At 38.0% G+C, this 20,811-nt stretch overlaps 1 protein-coding gene across 15 annotated transcripts in view; it reads right to left on the bottom strand.

Annotated features, from left to right (window-relative positions):
* The window catches only part of GOLGA4 (golgin A4), an 82,062-nt gene that overhangs the window by 53,638 nt on the left and 7,613 nt on the right, over positions 1-20,811 (bottom strand). For 11 of the 15 annotated variants that reach the window (XM_085051643.1, XM_085051646.1, XM_085051644.1 and 8 more), the window contains exons 3-5: positions 9,160-9,258; positions 3,013-3,072; positions 1,558-1,872 (exon numbers count right to left, since the gene is read on the bottom strand). In XM_085051643.1, the coding sequence (XP_084907769.1) occupies positions 1,558-1,872; positions 3,013-3,072; positions 9,160-9,258 (474 nt within the window). The remainder of the gene's footprint in view (positions 1-1,557; positions 1,873-3,012; positions 3,073-9,159; positions 9,259-20,811) is intronic. The other 4 variants (XM_085051652.1, XM_085051653.1, XM_085051656.1 and 1 more) reach the window with 2 other exon arrangements.

The following is a 20,811-nucleotide window of genomic DNA, read 5'->3' as shown; positions in this document are numbered from 1 at the left end:
CAACAAAGACAGATTGAAAATGGACAGTACTTTATTTCTCACTGTAAGCTGACAAAAGGACGTAACAAGTAATTGCACAACTTAGTTTACTTAAATATTTGATTACAAGTGCCAAAGCTGAAGTAGAATAATGGCACTTGGAATTACAACATTCTGTTTTCAAATTGATGACAAGTTGAAGAAAAACAAATCCAGAACACTAAAACCAGAAACCAGTAAGTCAAAATATATCTTCAAATTCTTTTTTAAAATAAACATTTTCAGAATTCAAAATTACTTTTAATTTCAAAGTCATATTGATTCTGCCCTTAAAAGAAAACCAAAACTGCTATGGATGGTTTCCCTTACCATATTTTTGAAATGCTAACTTTGCATCCTATTTTAAAATGGAAAAAATATTTCGGCCTTAATTACTCATTATATATTGAAACAAGTTTCTTCTAAGCTCCAGCAAAACAAAAGAAATTCACAAAACCAGGAAAATAACCCAAGCCTTTTTGATAAAGAAATTTAGGACTTGTTGGACCAACTACACTAATAAAAAAAAAAACAAAAAAAAACAAACAACCAAGAAAGAAAGCACCAAAACAAACCCACAAACTGAGGAATTTTCATTTTAGCAACTACTATTTATATAAACTTTAAAAAAATAGTTATTACACTAGCTGGAGGCAAAGGAAAAATTACTGGGAGATGACTGCTTTTTTAGGCATATGCTGAATACTGCAGTCACTATGCATATTTTAGATTCCAGGGATTTCAACACCAGTAGACAAAAGTCTACATAGAAATTTTTGCATTTGAGGGCAGCAAACATTAAAGGAATAGTAAAAAACAACCCAAACATCCAGTTTTAAATACAACACATACTTCAAAAAACAATAATTAAAAAAAAAAAAATAAAAAACCAAAACTTATTGAAAATCCCAATACCAAAACACCACCATCACTGAGACAGCTTTAATTTCCCCAACGATTTGGCAAATGAGTCATGAATTACTTATATAATTGGTTTTCACTAAAATACCAAAACAAAAAAGGTGTTTGGATGAATTCTTCCCAGGGAACACTTGGAAATCATGAACAATAGAACTTATATCTTGAAAACAAAATGCTTGCCTATTGCAAGCCTACATCTATATGGACAGAATATACACTGTGCATTTCAAGAACAAGTTTCAGAAAAAAAGTAGATTTGCTGTCATGGGAGTAGAAGTCATGCTCACCTCTCTAGTGAACTCCACCCCCTGATAATGCCTTCAGTTGAAATCTTAATAGGCCTGCTCTGTATGAGTAGCCACTAACTAACATCTACATCAGGAAATTATTTAAAAACAAGAGAAGAAAAGGATTTCCATGTTTTATTACCAGAAAAACATTTGACCTATCTAGGTCAAAAATAATTAGAATAGACTTAGAATAATTTAATTTCCATGTTAGTTGTAAGTTGAATCATTTGCTCCAAATAGGAAAACAAAAAGATTGTCCACTGCTGCAGTATCTGTTAGCCTAATCTCTTTCCCCTTTCTGCCAAGATAAACCAGTCACATTGCTTACCTCTGAGTATTTTCCCCTATAGTTGCCCAAACTGCGCTCCATTCTACGCAGACGCTGCAGCAACTGTTCTTTGCTGAAGCTGTCCATATTTCCCAGAGGCTCTTCTGTTTCACTTTCAACGTCAGAAGGTGAATCAAAGGTGGGACTGAGGGCTTCCAAGTCTAGTCGATTCAGTGAGTCTCTTGAAGAACTTTGTACCAGGGACTCCTTAGAAGAAGAGCGGAATAGGGTCTCTTTTACTGGGCTTCGAAACAAAGACTCCATGGAGGCAACTCGAAGCTGAAGCCTCTGGGCAAAAGACTGACTGTCACTTTGCTGCAAAAATTTAATGCAAGGAATTATTTCTGCACTGCTTTTAGGAAGACAGACACACTAAAGCCTGGGAAAGAGACCTGACCTGTGTAAAGATATTACTGATGCCTAACATATAGATGACACCAAACAGCTGCCACTCCCTTAAAAGAATCATCTCCTCGTGCAGAAAAATCAAGCATGCAACTACCAGATGTACGCAATTTCAGATAGCAACTAAATCTAATAAACTACAGCTCTGATTTAAACTTGTAAAAGGATGCATTTCTGTGTAATCCCTCTAAAAAGTGAAGAATGTGTAACTAACAGAAATGGTTATTTATTATTGTCTCAAACTTGAAAAACACAACTCACTTCTTGATGTATTACACAGAAAAATGTATTTATCTCGAAGACAGATGCTTTCCCTTCTCTCTATGAAGAGATCAAATTTATTGTAGAAGTCCTTGTATGACAGTTAGTTCTAGCAAACCACCTTCAACAGATGGTTTTCTTATTTTTATTTTAAATGGCTTTATGATTTTTACATAAAATGAAATTACTGATTTATGCAGCTGCAGTACTTATTAAATTCTATATCAAACGATTCTGTGCTGTGGTAACCTATACTGCTGGTGCTACAGAAGTGATATGAAAGCATTACTGCACAATGTTGACCCTACAATCAAATGTTGGGAGGCATGAGCCAAGAGCCACTGCTAATCCCATTTTGGCAAGCTAAATGTTTCCCTGAGACATATTAAAGAATGACCTACATCTTTATCACTAGTGACAATAATTTTAAGCCTATCAGTTCTTTTCCTTCAGCTAGAACACAGCCTTCCAGACATGAAATAGGCCCTCTACTTTTAAAAGTGAGTTTAATGCTCTGTATCCGGTGATGGCTGTGCAAAAAATGCATCTCAATGCTGCCAGTCTGCTCATCTGTCTTTACAAAAAAAAAAAAAAAAGCTCCACACATCAGTGGCAATACCAGCTAATGGGATCAGAGCATCCACAAACAAAGTATCAGAGCATCCTGACAGGCAAGTATGTATCATCCTTAATTCTTCATGAAGATATATCCTGGGCACTTATGCCAATGCAACACAAACACAACACAGTGATGAAGGAGGCAACAAAACCCCCATAGCCTCCACATACCTGTGGGGAGACAGGTTCACTGTTTTCTGTGGATCCAGGAAGTGGTTGTTTAGTTGAGTTCTATAGGATGTAAAAACAACTGTTAGAAGAAACAGACTACAAGGACTGTAATTCACTGACTGCTACAAACAGCATCTGCGCTTTTTTTCTTTGCCTGTGTTTTTAGTACTTTCTTTAGAATGTTTATTAAGATGTCTTCGTGCAAACAAGCTAGTTGGTTAAATTCAGAACAGATTGCTGCAATATACAGAACTACAAAGCACCTATTTGTGCATGGTTTAGTATGAGACATCTGCAAATGCTGACATCTCCAATTAAGTAATTCATAATGATTATTTATATAACATTTATGCATAAATCAAAGAAACCAAAAAGACAAAATTATAACAGGAAAAATCGAATTGATGACTATTATTTACAGCCAATATGAGTAAGAGTTGGCTGTGACACTCTTTCTCTGTTTAGGTGCACTGGAGGGGCAGAAACTACCTGGAAAAGAAGTGCTGGTAACAAGCTGTTTAAAACTCTTAACAAGCAAGGGAAGAAAATTAGACTTTCAGAAAAACATCCTACACAAAACTTCTGCATTCCCAAAGAAAGAAAAACAAAACACTCACCCAAAACAACAAAACCAACACAACAAAAACCAATAGTCCTGAGTTGGTTGGTTTGTTTGTTTTGGGTCTTGGGTTTTTTTTGGATTTGTTTGAGAGGTTTTTTTACAGAGTTTAGACATTTTTTTTACAGAGTTTAGACATTTCTATTCCTAGCCTGTCTATCCTGCTTCTCCTGTGTTCTGTGTTCAGGTGTTTGCTAACCCAGTCCTAATTTTCAGGAACGATGACCCTGGAAACTACAGGTCTCTTAGTCTCACTTCATTGATTGGTAAAATTACAGAGAAGATTTTTCTGGGAGTTTTTGAAAAACAACTGCAAGACAGCACTGCCACTGGCCACAGCCAGTATGGGCTCACAAGGGAACACTCCTGTTTGCCAAATCTTATTTCCTTTTATGACAACGTTACCCATTGAGCTGACCAAGGGAAACCACTTGTAATCCTTTTGAATTTCAGTAAAGCTTTTAATACTATCTCTCACAGGATCCTTCTGGACAAAATGTCACACCATGCAACAGGTGAGCAACTGGCTCATGGGTCGGGAACAAAAGGTTACAGTGAACGGGGTGACATCAGATGGCAGATCTGTCACTAGTGGGGTTCCACAGGACTCCATCCTCGACCCAGTGCTCTTCAACATCTTCCTAAACGACTTGAATGCAGGACTTGAAGGTACATCAAGTTTGACAATGATACTAAATTGGGAGGAGCTGTTGACTCCCTTGAAGGCAAAGAAGCCCTGCAAGATAGGCTTCAGTAAATTAGAGGGGCTGAGTAATCAGCAACCATATGAAGTCTAACAAAAACAAGTGCCAGATTCTGCACCTGGGATGGGGCAACTCTGGATGTAAAAACAGACTGGGGAACAAGATGCTAGAGAGCAGCACCATGTAAAGGGACCTGGGGGTCCTGGTCAACAGAAAGTTGAATGTGAATCAGCAGTGCCCTGGCAGCCAGGAGGGCCAACAGTGTCCTGGAGGCATCAGGCACAGCCATCGCCAGCTGGGCAAGGGAGGGGATTGTCCATCCCACTTTGCTCTACACTGGTGCAGCCTCACCTCAAGTACTGTGTGCAGTTTTGGGCACCACAATATAAGAAAGATACAAAGCAATTAGAGAGTATCTAAAGAAGGGCTATAAAGATGATGAAGAGCCTTGAGGAGAAGCTGTATGAGGAGCAGCTGAGGTCACTTGGCTTGCTCAGCCTGGAGGAGACTGAGGGGAGACCTCATAGCAGTTCACAACTTCCTCATGAGGGGATGTGGAGGGACAGGAGCTATGGTGACTAGTGACAGGACCCAAAGGAATGGCATGAAGCTCTGTCAGGGAAGATTATGCTGGATATTAGAATAAGGTTCTCCACCCAGGGGGTGGTTGGGCACTAGAACAGGCTCCCCAGTTAAGTGGTCACAGCACCAAGCCTGTCTGAGTTCAAGAAGCACTTGGACAACACTCTCATGAACACTGTGATTCTTTGGGCTGTGCTGTGCAGGACCAGGAGTTGGACTTCGGTCAATTTTGTGGATCCCTTCCAACTCAGGGTATTTTATGATTCTAACTTATATAAATCCAGATGGTTTTTTGCTGTTTAAATCCAGTCCAACAGAATTACCAAAATAGGCTAGAAACAATCTTGGACATGGATTTTTTCAAGAGAAGTGAAACACTGAGGCATATCAAACAAAATATGGGTAAATTCACTTAAGAGCAGTGTAACTCTTTAATTTTTAATCAAGCTGTACTCTGACAGTTATATGTAAGCTGGAAAATCTATGGTGTACATAGAACTGAAATCTTAATCATAAGCACCCTTGTACATAATCTCCTACATAATCACACTCCCAGCTTCTCCTCTGGATATGCAGACAAGCATACCTAAACATTAATGTGGCAGAGGAATGATTCACTGTAAAAGGGCTTAAAAAAATGTCTGACATGGAGCAAATTTGAGGCAGTAGAGAAATACCACAGAACAAAGAGAAATCCAGATAGTTAAGGAAACCAGAGAACTGAAGAGTTACCCAGATGCAGACAAAATGAGCTATACAAGAAGTCTGGATTGGGAAATTGTGCTTCACCTGGCTTGAACAAAATCTGCATTCTGCTTCAGAAAACTGTCCTGTAGCAGTGGATTTATTCCTAGTGGATTAACAGTTCTTACAGGTTTTAAACTAAAGCACTTCTACATTTTATTCTTGGCTCCATTATCTGTTTTTTTTCCCTAACTGGAAAAGTTAATGATAAGATAATCCAAACAAAAAAAATATCTTCTGCTTTATAATTTACTAAGCATCTGCTGTACTACTCTAGTACTGACAACAGAGGAAGACAAATACTTTACCAAGACTTCACAAAAAGAGTGACTGGGCATTGGACTGGGTTGCCCAGGAAGGTGGTGGAGTCACTCTCCCTGGAGGTGCTTAAGAAAAGACTGGATGTAGCACTCAATGCCATGGTCAAGTTGACAAGGTGGTGTTAGGTCATAGGTTGGACTTGATGATCTCAAAGGCCTTTTCAAACCTACTTAATTCTGTGATTCTGTGACTTAAAAACTAACTATACTCACTTCGTTCAAAAATCATGTATTCTGATACACATAAAAAACAGTTAAAGGAAACTATAGAGGGTTTGTGCAGGTAATTCATAAGTATAATTTAATATTTAACTTCTATTTTAAAACACAAGATAAAGCAGATTTATTAAATTTAATAAGGTTTTTATGAATATAAAACCAATGGATGCTGTTCCTTTCTATGAAGATGGTTAAAAAGCTGTTATTTAAGGACCTATAAAGTTCCTTAAAAATGTAATTCCAAAACAAAACTAGTGCTGCCACTTCAAAATTTTCCTACTCATTATGGAGGCATCTTTGTATACAATCTACGTGAACAAAAGAAGAATCTATACTTGGGGTTAGACTTTCTGTTGAAAGTAATAGAAGAGATACACTAGCAATCTTTTATATAAAAAATGGACCACCATAGGTATCTGGCTGCTGCAAGTCTACATCATTGTGCTCTAGTGCAAAGGGTAGTTGGGTATCCACACTCTGAATGGAGAGCATGAATGGAAGCTGCTATACATAAGTATAGATCCAAGAGCCTTCGAAGAGCTTAAAAACCCCAGCCTTTCATAAGCCTGGAGAGAGCTTTCAGCAAAATTAGAATCATAGTGCACAAGCAGCTTTTTTGAAAGTCTTAAAACCAGCAGTTACATCAGAGTTTCTGGAGACCAGTGGAAATCCTTCCTCCCAAACTCATAGAGCATAACATCCATATCTCTATCCAAAGATGGCTATATTTACAATCTGTAACAAAAATGTGGCTTCTTATTATGAAGATGTATAAATCAGTGCTCAGTTTCAACTGGAGCACATTAGGGTGTTCTAGTAACATTTGTGCCACCTTACTTCCCTATTTCTGGAATGCAAACTAATTCATCATACTTAGTTCTCAAAGATATAAAGAGATTAGCAAGCCTGAGAAGTGAAAGCTTAAATGTCTGTATTTGAAAGCATTTTACTGTTTTTAATAATAATACTTTCTCAGGTATTCCAAAACCGAGTAATTATGGAGGGAGAAAGGAAGGATAGCTTAATATATGTTTCCTTCCCTTATTTTCCTTTAATTTTTCTTTTCAAAAAACCCCATTGTGTCCAAGAATATTTTGAACTGTTTCTTCATACAACAAAACCTCTGCAGTTTAGTTAGTAAAGAGTTTATACTAACTTCATCTATGCCAAAAACATCCAAAATTACAGTCACTTTTCTATGCCATTCACTCCCAGACCACATATACAGTTAAATTACTGGTTTGTTTTAGCAGAATTAATATGCATTTGTTTGTGTTGGTGAAACTACCCTCTCCTGCATTTTTAGTGTACCTAGGTTTTTCTACACATATATAATGTGGGGGTTTCTTTAACATATTTTTTAAATCAATCATCCTATTCTCCATAAACTTTTCTATTGTTGTTTTCACCACCTCCCAATTCTTACTGTGAGTACCACTCTAGAATTTTAAAAAAGTTCAGAGAACAAAATGAGTTTTACAGGTAATATATTATTAATATACATTGGTAACACACTAATTGTTACATTACAATTACTTGCATGTATGCACTCTTGCATTTAAATATGCAAGCCAGTAAATATGCCACTAAAGTACATACTAAAAGATCATATAAAGAAAATATTTGAGCATTCACACAAACAGGTTATTTGAAATGATTTTTTTTTGGAGATAATTCTGTTGTGTAGTGAAAACTAAAAACGCTTAATTAAATTTGCAGTGAATCTTTAAGTGATTGTTGGACCTGGAATATGGTCAGAATATCCAGAATTGAGGAAAAAAATAGTAACTATTGCAAAACTACAGATTTCAGCATGTCCTATTTGGTCCCCATCAAAAAGCTCAATCTTGAAAACACTATGATAGAAGTAGTAATGAACCTCTGCTTTAGATGAATGCGATAAACAAGCATATCAATTGCAACAAATTAAGAGTTTCCACGGATCACCACTTTAATACTGTATCTGTCCAATCTTGCTTAGCCTGAGAGAGACAAGTCCAACACAACATGGTGTGTTGTGGTATGTCCTGCTTATTAAATTTCAATCCTGTTATAGCTCTCAATGACTGGTTATTTTAAGCCATGAGCAGCAAAAGAGCACTTACTAAACAGAAAAAGCAAACTAATCGTGAAGTATCAGGATGAGTTGGGATTTTAAAAAATACTGTGTTTTGAATCACTATGGACTCAGGAATGCCATGCCTCTGAAGCATGTGAAAAATGCCATTCCAGTCCTGTGCCATTAATAAGAACACAGCTTTGCATGTGCCTATTTCAGAAAGCAGAAGTCTGACTTTCTCCCTATGCCTGTTTCTTTTTCTTCACTTCTTGCCTTTTCTTACTGAATTTCTCCACTTATATTCGGTGAAGACAACTCTTCCAGGCAAAGAAACATCTATTTAAAGTAAACTTGAATTATTAAAAAACCCCTATTCATCCTCACAATAATAACTGCCAGGTTACCAACTAGACATAGATTAATTTCTCTGTCTGTGTGAAATACTTATTTCCTGCTACCTGTCATTAGTAGTAAGTGACATGCTACATTTCCCTGTGTACAGCAAAAAACATGTAAGTTTTACACATAACCAACTCCAATGTTAATTCTATCCATTTATCTTGAAATAAATACAGACATACACAAATATGAAGATGAAATTTCTATGCAACAAACATACAAACTTGTGCAACAGTAATTTAAAAGTTGTGCAGGATATGGTTACCTGTATAAGAGAAAATATGTTAGTTTTTAAATGTTACAATAAATTCACACCATACAGCCCACCAGTGAGGAGCTATCAGGTACTGTATCTGTGAAATTTAGTGCGGGGTTAGCAACAAGGTAGTTAAGACAGAGGTCTGTGTGAGAACAAGCCACAAGCAACTAAGTTTTGCCTTCTAGTACATTACTCTCCTCCACCTGCTAAAGGCATCGCTAAGAGGGGTGGGGAGGACTCACCACACTGTCACTCTGTGGCTTAGGTTGTTTGGTGGGATCCAAAGCAAAGATAGTATACTCAGAGAGAAAAGCAGGTTCTGCTATCATCCCGGCTAACAGCTGTCATTCAATGCAAAAAGGAGGAAAATGAAAATAAATCAAGCAATAAAGAACATTTCAAAATTTTTCTCCATTTTTCCATGCTATTAAAAGCATAATAAAACAATACAACAGTTTATGAGACAACCGGTATTGATAAAGGGGGGACATAACCACAAAATATGCACTAGATCATTTCAGAAAAGCCAAAATACAGTTTTGATAATTTAGAACTAAAAAAGCACGCAATTTAAAAGACATATCCTAGTTTAGCTCAAGATAAAGACTATGTTTCAGGCATTGATATTGTAATTTTTTTAACTTCTGTGGATGAGTTGTGTTCATATATCACTGAGCCTTACTTGTTCTCAGATATTCATGAGCAACTCATTACTCTAAAAATTCTATCAGTATTTCAATTATATACAATATAAAATGCCTGCTTTTGACTATCTATCATCTAGTGCTCTTATACACTAGAATTACATTTACATTTTAAAAAATTCCTTACAATTTTTTTCAAACTAGTAGCAGACTATTTTTTGTAAAAACACTACAAGTTGAATTTAACCATTTTATCAAGTCAGTATCTAAGAAGAGATTTAAATTCCTAGAAGTGAAATCATGAAGAGAAGGAGACTGGAATTTGAATTCAAACTGGATATGTACATGTAATGTAATGCAATCTACTGCTTTTAGGATGCTGTAATCAAGGTCAGAAAAGTATTTCTCACATGTTTATACTCACATAGAGAAGTTCAAAGTTCAACTTCCTTACAGCTTTAGATTTCAGAATTATGCTGAGTGCTGATTTAACCAAAACACTAAATAAAACAAAACTTCTGAAATAATGAGACAAACCCCTCTATCAAAGTATAAACAGTACTTTTAGGAATCAATACTAATATAAGTTAGGAGTTTAATTTACTTTTTTTGTAATGATTACATTGACTCCAGTGCTATAGCAGATTAATTACATAAATTCAAATTTACAGAGAAAAATATTTTCATGGGTAAGATCTGAAATGCTACATGACTTTCAACTTATGTTCACAAAACCCTTTCAGAAAATGTAAGAACTCATAAATGTTCAGTGACAACCATATACAGTAAATAGCCTCAGATTTGCCAATAACTAGTTACATACAAAAAACTCAGCTGAAACTTCTCACTTTTATGTTACTGCAAAGGTGAGGTGCTAATGAAAAAGATGGTAACATTCCTCCTGCTCTCAATCTTCACTTCCCTGGAGCCTCAACACACTTGCCCTGTATATTCACTGTGGTAGCAACCTCACACTGAGTTTGGTGAGACCAATCCTCCTCTCTCAGCCTGTTAGAAGTGAAATTCTTAAGAGTAAGCTGTGTTTTAAAGCATCTTATATATATATATACATATATACATGTATATGGACATACATATCTGTGTATCTATATAAATATGTATATATATGTGGGTGTGTGTATACATACATACATACATATATATATATATATATATATAATATATATATATATATTCAGATCCGTAAAACCCAAATAAGTTTTATTTCTCCTCTGAGCTTTCAGACAAGACAAAAATAAGGAAACTGACAAGTGGTAATGGTTCCAGAAAATCTTCAAGTGTTGATGGTCGTAGGAATTCTTACTCCTCTTTAAAGGGCATATGCCATAAAAAGAAATGGTGTATTCTATGTATACCCAAGTGTACAAACATACAGCAGCAATACTACAAGCAAGCCTGATGGCCTTATGAATTAGAAGCATGCAAATTCACAAATAAAATTATGGGTTTTTTAAGATAAAAATTACTTTGCATGTTTGGAGAAGACCAGTTAAGAAGATGAAACACAGTTTGCAAAGCATTGATAAACGGATTAGGCAAATATCATTAACCAAAAGATTATGAACATTTTTAACGTGTAACATATATTATCTTCAGCTTAGTTAAGACACTTTGAACAATATGACCATCAAGAACTTCAGGAATCACTGACAATTAAAATTATCTCTTCACAGTAACAGCATGCTAGTGCTTGTTTCTCAAAATATTAAGTTGTGACATTTCACCATAGCATTACTTTGCTTCATTATAATTGCATTAGTTAGTACACTAAAAATTTGCATTAAAAAGAATTCCTATTTGATCTCTAACAAGTTCATCCCCCCAAAAAATGGGCTGTCAGTTTGTTCAGCACCTACGAATAGTGAGATTTTCAGTCATCCCTGGAAATCCATGACCACGTTAGTGCAGCCAAGTTTAGGAGACTCAGACATAAATTCTTTCACAAAACTTTAATTATAAAACTCAAAACATACGGGTAAGATGACAAAGAGCTTTAAGCAACAGCACAAGCTCATTTTAAAAATTCACTCAAACTACCTGGTAGACTGATATGGATATGCAGCTCTTTTAGCAAGGTAAGAAGATCCAAACTATCCAGTGCCAAAAATATGCCAATTCATATTACAGTTATGATTTTGAGAAAAGGGAAATTGATGCAGCACTGCTTGAGTTTGCTGACATGCAACTCCAGTGTCTCCATCATAACCAAAAGTTTACACAAACAGTAGAATGTAATTACAAATTCTGTTGAGTTTCACTGACGTTGATCAGATGCAAGAACATCTCTAAATCATCTCGGCTTTACCCTCCTGTCACTTGAGTAAAGACAAGCAAAGAAGGGAAGGAGCCTTCTGTTCTGCAGTTTTCAACAATAAGACAGGTCATCCTCAAGACAACTGGCCCCCTGAGCTAGCAGATAGGGACAGGGAGCAGACTAGACCCCCTGTAATTCAGAAGCAAGCAGTTAGTGACCTGCTGAGCCACTTTGATGCTTGCAAGCCTGTGGGACCAGATGGGATCCATCCTAGAGTGTTGAGGGAGCTAGCAGAAGAGCTCACCAAGCCACTCTTCATCATTTACCAGCAGTCCTGGCTAACTGGGGAGGTCCCAGATGACCGGCAGCTGGCCAGTGTGATGCCCAAAAGGAGGACTAAAAGGAGGATCTGGGAAACTACAGGCCTGTCAGCCTGACCCTGGTGCCCAGCAACATTATGAACAGATCATCTTGAGTGTGATCCCACAGCACAGCCTGGAGATCAGACACAGCCAGCATGGATTGAGGAGGGGCAGGTCCTGGCTGACCAACCTGATCTCCATTTATGATCGGATGACCCACCTGGTGGATGTGGGGAAGGCTGTGGATGTTGTCTACCTGGACTTAGTACAGCCTTTGACACTGTCTCCCATAGAATAATCCTGGAAAAGCTGGCAGCCCATGTCTTGGACAGGTGCACCCTTCACTGGGTTAAGAACTGTCTGAATGGCTGGGCCCAGAGAGTGGTGGTGAGTGGTGCTGCCTCCAGTTGGTGGCCAGTCACTAGTGATGTACCCCAGGGATCTGTGTTGGGCCCAGCAGATGACTCCAAGTTGAGTGCAAGTGTCAATCTGCTGGTGGGTAGAAGGGCTCTGCAGAGGGACCTTGACAAGATGGATAGATGGGCTGAATCCAGCAACATAGGCTTTAACAGACCAAGTGCCAGGTCCTACCTACACTTTGGCCACAACAAACCCCTGCAACACTACAGGTTGGGGACAGAGTGGCTGGACAGCAGCTAGGCAGAAAGGGACCTGGGGATATTGACCAACGGCAGACTAAACATGAGCCAACAGTGTGCCCGCATGGCCAAGAAGGCCAGTGGCATCCTGGCCTGCATCAGGACTAGTGTAACCAGCAGGACTAGGGAAGTAATTCTTCCCCTGTACTCAGCACGGGTAAAGGCCACACCTTGAGTACTGTGTCCAGTTCTGGGCCCCCCAATTTAGGAAAGATGTTGAGATGCTGGAACACGTCCACAGATGGGCTATGAAGCTGATGAAGGATCTGGAACACAAGTCCCATGAGGGAGCTGGGGTTGTTTAACCTGGAGAAAAGAAGGCTCAGGGTGTGGCTAGCACAGGTCTTTCCCATGAGAATTCCTTTTGTGTTTTACAAATAAAGATAAAGTTTGGATGTTATTAAAAACAGTGTCCCAAGATCTGGACGGTGCAGGCCTGGCCAATCAGGCCTAGGGGGAGGTTTCTGACTGACCAATCTGGGTGACCTTTGAAAACTCTATATATATGATGAAATCAAAACAATAAAGGTCCTTTTCCTTCTTGCCACTGAGAACTGGGTTCTTTACTCTGCTAGTGGCTTAACAGCAACATCAGGGGAGACCTTTTCACTCTCGACAACTCCCTGAAAGGAGGTTGTAGCCAGGCGGGGGTCAGTCTCTTCTTCGAGGAAACAAGTGGCAGTCTTAAACTGCACCAGAGGAGGTTTAGGTTTAGGAGGTATAGAAGGACATGAGGAAGAAGTTCTGCACAGAAGGAGTGACTGGGCATTGGAATGGGCTGCCTAGTGTAATATATGCAGGTATGATTCATGTCAAGAAATAAAACATCTCAAATTAGCCCTAGAAACAATTAGCAACAGACTGCTATGAGGAGTAGGGTTGTCCTTATAAGAAATAAACTGAGACTCAAAGACAGGATTTTCCTTATAGAGCATGGAAAGATACCAGACTGTATTGATACTTTATAGAAAATGAAATTTTTGTAGTTGAGTTATAGAAATTGTGCTGTAACTGCCTTTTAGCCCACCTGAGTTTGACCCCCCTTTTTCCTAGCTTTTGCTTGCTCTGTGGTTTTTAGAACCCCTCGTAACAGCAAAGACGCAAGCGCAAAAGGACCATCCTCTTTATGACCCCCAGCAACAGACCCCAGCAACAGCGAACGCAAGCGCAGAAGACAGAGCATGATGTAAAACTCGGGAATTCAGAGGAGTGGGAATTTCTGAGAAACTAAACTGAAAAATGTATAAAAAGGAGGAGTTTTAAACAGAAGGTGTGCTTTGTCTGTGGAGCAGAGACTCCTAGACACACCCAGCACTGCTTTGCTTATTGCCTCCAGCCTTATATTCTAAATTCTGTATTTTAATAATCATTGCTATTTTGGAATCTGCTTTACATAAAATTTTTGCTACTAAATTTTCGATTGACTTGTTTTCATTTATAACACTAGGAAGGTGGTAGAGTCACTATCCCTGGAGGTGCTTAAGAAAAGACTGGATGTGGCACTCAGTGCCATGGTCTAGTTGGCAAGGTGGTGTTAGGTCACAGGTTGGACTCGATGATCTCAAGGTCTTTTCCAACCTACTTAATTCTGTGATTCTGAGCCAACCCTAAAAAAAAAAAAAAGCAGGGCAGAACAATACTGAGGCAGAACAGTGATCACTGTATCAATATGAAATTTCAAAATATTTCCTCTTCAGTAGCTGAGAGTTTCCCACTTCAAATAGCACCCAAACACAAAATATATTCAACCATGGTCCAAGGGTGGTATTTCTTTAACTCATTTAGAACTGGCTGCATTTGCCCATTAGTGAGTTCATCCTCCACTCTCTGATGTTAGATGACCAACAATGAAAATATTTAAGGACTTGCTTACAGTATTTTTGTTACTCTGACAGCTCCTAAGCTGTGGCTAGCACAGGTCTTTCCCATGAGAACTTTCTCCTGTGTTTTATAAACAAAGATAAAGTTTGGATGTTGTTGAAACTGTGTCTCGAGATTTGGATAGTTCAGGCCTGGCCAATCAGGCCTAGGGGGAGGTTTCTGACTGACCAATCTGGGTGACCTCTGAAAAGTCTATATAGGTTGGATTCAAAATAATAAAGCTCTCTTTTCTATGCCACGCTGAGAATCCGGGTTTTCTTCTCTGCTAGTGGCTCAACAGCGACGCTAACCTGCTACATATTTAGTTAAATTACAGGCAGAGCTCTCTAGTGAGTCCTGTAATTACACTACTTAATGCTTTCCAATATTTTAATGGGTTTTTATCTATATTTTTCTTTTTTTTCAACCATCTATTCAGTATGACTTTAAGAACCAACTGTCTAGTTAACTTAGGGGCGGGGAGGTTAGGGAAAAGGGTATTACAAATCACTAAAAATTATTCACCTATGCCTGCAAACAGGGAAGAAACAACTTGCTAGTCAGCCAAAATTAAACAGTATTACCACACGGGATTCTTGTGCTTCAGGATTTGTCCTAAAACCCACTCTGAATTATCTTAATAGCTTCCAAAACATTAAAGAGTTCTGGTGCTAAACTGTCTCATGTATCACTAGCACTACATTAGCACTAGGCCATCAGCACTAGGGATTGTGATCAATAAAACTGGACAAGTAGAGAATCCAACTGAGATGAAGCCTACGGCAAACAGCACATGCAAAGACATCAGTCATTAATTAACCTTCTCTAATCCTAAGAATGCCATCATATCACACTAGAAGTTTGCTACAGAAATCCTACTAAGATCTTAGAACATTTTGTTTCAAACATACTCTATGGGTAGTGGCTCATACAGCGGAAGGCTGTGTTGCCATTTAGCAGGATCTTGATTAGGCACAGAGAAGCCTAATGAAGTTCAATGAGGTGACTGCACGTGGAAAAGAATAACCCCAAGTACCAGTACAAGTTGGGTAGCTGACCTATTGGAGGGCAGCTCTGCAGAGAAGGACCTTAGAGTCTGGGTGGAGTCTCAAGGTCACCATGAGCCAGCAGTGCACTTGCATCTAGGAGGGCCAATGGTGTCTTGGGGTACATCAGGATGATTTAGCCCAGCAGGTTGAGGGAGATGATCCTCCCCCTCTACTCAGCCCTAATGAGAAAACATCTGGAGTGCTGAGTTGAGTTCTGGGCTCCTCAGAATCAGAAAGATAAGGAGCTCATGAGAGCATCCAGCAGAGTACCACAAAGATAATCAGGCATCTGGAACATCTTTCTGACAAAAAAAGACTGTGGGAGCTGGGCCTGTTTAGTCTAGAGAAGACAGAGAAGGGATCTAATCAATACACACAAATATTTCAAAAGAATTGTCAAGAGGATGGTGTCAGACTCTTTTCAGTGGTGCCCAGCAACAGGACAAGAAGTAATGGCCATAAACTAAACTCCAAACAGTTCCACCTCAACATAAGGAAGAAGTTCTTTACACTTAGGGTGGCAGAACACTGGAACAGGCTGCCCAGGGAGGTCATAGAGTCGCCCTCTCTGGAGACATTCAAAATCTACCTGGACATACTCCTTTCCTGTGTAACCTGCTCTAGGTGACCCTGCCTTGGCAGGGAGTAGGACTACATGATCTCCAGAGGTTCCTTCCAATCCTACTGACTCTGTGATATTTCAGGATAAAGCATCTCCCTAGCTCATACTGACCTTAATGTCAGGCTCCAAATTTATAAGCTAAAGGCTGTTGAGGACTACATCCAGTGCAGGTAGCTCAGTGTACAGTTGCACTGCAAGATACAGGTTGTGCCCTGGGTGGGGGGAAATGGCTGAAACCCCCAGCAATGAACCCTTTGCCCAATAAAGGGCACAGGGACTTGCCATCCCAGCCTGATGGCAGCCAGTCACCCAGAGACTCTGTAAAATCCAATAAACAGTGAGAAGACCCCAGATCAAATATCACCATTAAAACAAGCACACAGAATGAAAACCAGGCATTCCTTTGTGCAGGGTCCCTACCAGGAGGAACCCAACTCCATCTCTCATTTGCTGCACCACAATAAAATTTCCTAAAGGATGGAGAGTCTAGGACTCTGCTATGGGAAACCTTGGGTCAAGCCAGTGAGGGAAACTTATCTCACATGGTGAGTGTGTGGGGAGTCGGGTGGGGCAGCCATCAGCTCAGTGGAGCTGCCTGCAGTGAAGGGGCTTCAGTCACAGCAGCAAAAGCCTGGGGTGGTGCAAGTGTGACCACCAGAATGGCTCCTGGACGGTCAAACAGGAAAGTTTCCGTAACAGGCTGAGACTCTGGGGATTTTTTCTCACAATATTTAATTCTTATTCTGGCTTTTTGCAAGTAAAATCCTACCAAGCAACAAATGTTTTTATCTTGGATAGAATGTTGCAAATGAGGTAAAATGGTCAAAGAAGCCAAATGCCAGATGATGTTACCGTCAGTATTATCAAAGGACACATAAAGTTATTTTTTAAATAACCTTTGTATTTTCAACATTCTGAACCATTTTTGTAACCCTCAAGTTTGGCCTAAGTGAAGCAGCCTTACTTGATCTTTAAGGACCTTCTGAACTCCAGAAACAACTGTGTTCTTATTATTCTTATTATTCTTATTATTCTTATTATTCTTATTATTCTTATTATTCTTATTATTCTTATTATTCTTCCTCCCTCTGAAGAATTACCATGCTCAAATCTTCTTTTGCAAGGATTATGACAAGTGGGGTTCAAAGGCCAAAATGCCTCCTAGATCAAAGGGCTTCCTTAACATGCTGTGAAAGAAAACCCAAAATTTTACAGGGATTAGAGTTTGACCCAAGTCTCATAGCTCTGGCGGTGGCAGTAGTTGAATATTACACTAGTAGTTGAATGTTACATACATATAATATGTTTGATTTCCAAAGCTAATCATGATTCCCTTTCAGAAAAAGAAGAGAATCAGTAGTTCCAAATTTTGTATTAACCTGTTACCAAGGAAATTTGAAAATTCATACATTTTGTTAGCAAAGTGCATCATGGCGTATGGGTATTTGAGTATGTTAATACTTAAAATCTTCTACAATTGTACATGAGCAGTTTTACTATGTTATATACCAGCACAGAAAGAGAGAGGGAAGAGGATGAGACTACAAAACTCATCTTAGAGAAAAACCACTATTTCCTCATCTACTTCAAGGAGCTAGAAGACATCAACTATCAGCTAGAGGCTCAGTTTTGACTCTTACTGAAAAGAACTCACACCCCAGAGTAAAATAAATAAATAAATTTGGTTATTTGACCAAGGTGGCAAATGTCAGGAAAAAAAGTTGTGAATAACTCGGTAATTTTCTTATTTACAAAATATTTATTTATAAAAGGTTTGCGCAATTTGCAACATAACCTTTTATGCCTCATCTCTGCTGTGATAAGGGAACAGCAAAAACTGAAGAGCTAAAAGTTCAGGGGTTTCTCTCTGCAATTAAAAAAGAGGTTGTACAGAAATCAAATACAAGGTCTTTTCTGGTTTGCCTTTCATTTTGATGAGCAATCTAAGCATGTTGATATATGTATCAGGAGTTGTAAAATCCAAGTTTAGATTTAAACTAGTTTATACAGCCTCCAAAATTTAGTCTTAAGTATCAGAAAGGAAAAAAATATAGATATATCTGAACCACTACCATCTTTGCATGTCAGCACCTATTTAGATGTAATTCAAATTAAGTATATGAATACAGGAAAGATGCAGGAATAACAAATGTACTGAATGAATATAATTTCAGTTTTACTTGTCATGCTTTATTAATAGCCAATGCTAGAGAAACATTTCAACTAATTTAATAACACAGTCATTATATACCACTAAAGTGAGACCAAAAAGTACCTTGGCTAATTTATCTTTAGTTCTAAGAGCTATATATACCGTGCTCTGCTGTCACTTCCATAACACTCATGAGGATGTCAGTGATATTTGGATCTGCATGACTCGTAGGTCATCCACAGCAATCTATCAGCTGTTTGCTGTCAGCTGATAGGGAATTAGCTTTGTTAACTTCTGCAGTTGGGCCTTGTATACTTGTAAACAAGTATACTGTAGAAGAAAAAGAACATTTTTAACTTCCAGGAACTATAGTGAATATGACAGATGTATTTCACCTAAAACTCTGTTCAAAAGTCAGTGCGGTAATAGTTTGGAAAATGAACACTATCCTTCCCTGGAAAAGACTGGAATTGTAGTATGTTAACACTTACAGGCTTCTGTAATTGCACATAAGCAGTTTTGCTATGTTATATACCACCACAGCAAGACAGAGGGAAGAATAAGCACATTTTAATAGTCTAAGGCTGTTTCAAATGGCAGCATACCAACTCAGAAAGCATTGGATATGCAAATTGTCTGAAGGAGTTCTATGGAAGTACTTTTACCTCACAATGTAGTCATATTTTATGAGCTACTTGCAATAACAGAATATGGAACTAGTCAGATGTCTGCTTTTTTCTATAAATGAAAAAATTATGAGGTTTTCTGTAACACCGCTACTAGAGATCCACACATCCAATACAATACAAGCTGAAGAAGAAAACCGGCATGAAAAAGAAACTTACCTGGTATTCCATAAATAGAGCATACCAGTCGTAGGTCTATTTTACACTGATAACATCTCGTAATTTTGAAATATTAAAAAAAATCTTATCACTGTAGACTATAAAGCAAGAATGTTTGCACATATGTTTTACTATAATTCGTTGATCTGACTAATGATGTCATTTACAACTGTAATTAATTCTGAAATCATTTTTATTATATAAATATTCCATGAATAAACCAAAGAGTTCATGTGTAATGCTTGTAACTTTCATACTACAGAAATAAAAATACAAAAACCTGATCTATTTAAAGACATACTAAAACAGCTCACAGGGGAGGATAGAAAACATACAAAATTATGAAACACTAGTTTTGCTTAGCTTTCAGTACTAAAAGAGTTAGCAATTATTCATATGGTGCAAGAATGTTTTAGTATACAATACTCTTCAACCAAATATTTTCAGTGTATTAAATGTTGTCCAACAGCTCACTCTAATGCCACTGCCATTGACACCTGCACATAAAACAACTGTCTTGTCAAATCAGAACACTGCAAAAAAATGCCCTCCAAAAGACATAAGGTGCGTATATAATCAGGATATGTATTTTCAGTGACAGTATGCCATATCTGCATCTGATTTAGGCATAGTAATACTGCTGCTGAACTGAATTTTATGAAAATCTAATCCAACAAATTTCAAAGATTATTTGCTTTTAATCATACTGCCAACATTTATGAGAATTTTTTTGAGAAATGAAATTTCTTGTCTTAATCATTGAAACTTAATTTTTCGTAGAATTTTCCATTTGATGTAAAAACAGTCCTGGCCAAAAAAACAAGAGGTTTCCACCCCCTTGGAACTTCACTACTTCCTCAATTTTTAATTAAAGGATGTGTTTCACAAGTAAAACTGTTATGGCAGCTCCCCTAAGACCAAGGATAACTGTAAATCTGAGGGTACTTTAGTACCTCTGTTTCCACTCTTAATCATATTTCTCCTTCTCCCTCTCTGGTCATTCCACTCTAACCAGTCTATTTAGAGGTTAATGCTCTTCCACTGTAGCCTAGCATGTGGGGAATCCTTTGTTTCTCCTGTTTGTCTGGAACAGCAGTCTGAAAATGGAGTTTGCTGGGGACAACACATATCTAATGAAGTTAATGTAGTTCTCAATAGAAATTATTAACACTACAGCAAGCACTGATACAGGTGAAATGTCTGCAGCATCCAATAAAATTTCAAAATATATTTATCTTTTAAATATGCTATCCAAATTGTGAAAAGAACTATTACTTTTTTTACTAAATCAATTGATTAAACTGAAAAAGAAGATAAGCCTTCAGGCTCACATACCTTTTTCAGATTTGGAATAAAAGCAAGCACCTTCAAATATGAACATAAGTTAAGGTAAGTATTCTGCCGTTCAATCAACCAGTAAGTATCT

This window comes from Lichenostomus cassidix, chromosome 2, assembly GCF_008360975.1.
Source record: "Lichenostomus cassidix isolate B80296 chromosome 2, HeHo_3.0, whole genome shotgun sequence".
In the NCBI taxonomy this organism is placed as follows: Eukaryota; Metazoa; Chordata; class Aves; order Passeriformes; family Meliphagidae; genus Lichenostomus; species Lichenostomus cassidix.
Note: the sequence above shows the minus strand (reverse complement) of the source record. Positions and strands in the feature narration are given on the sequence as shown.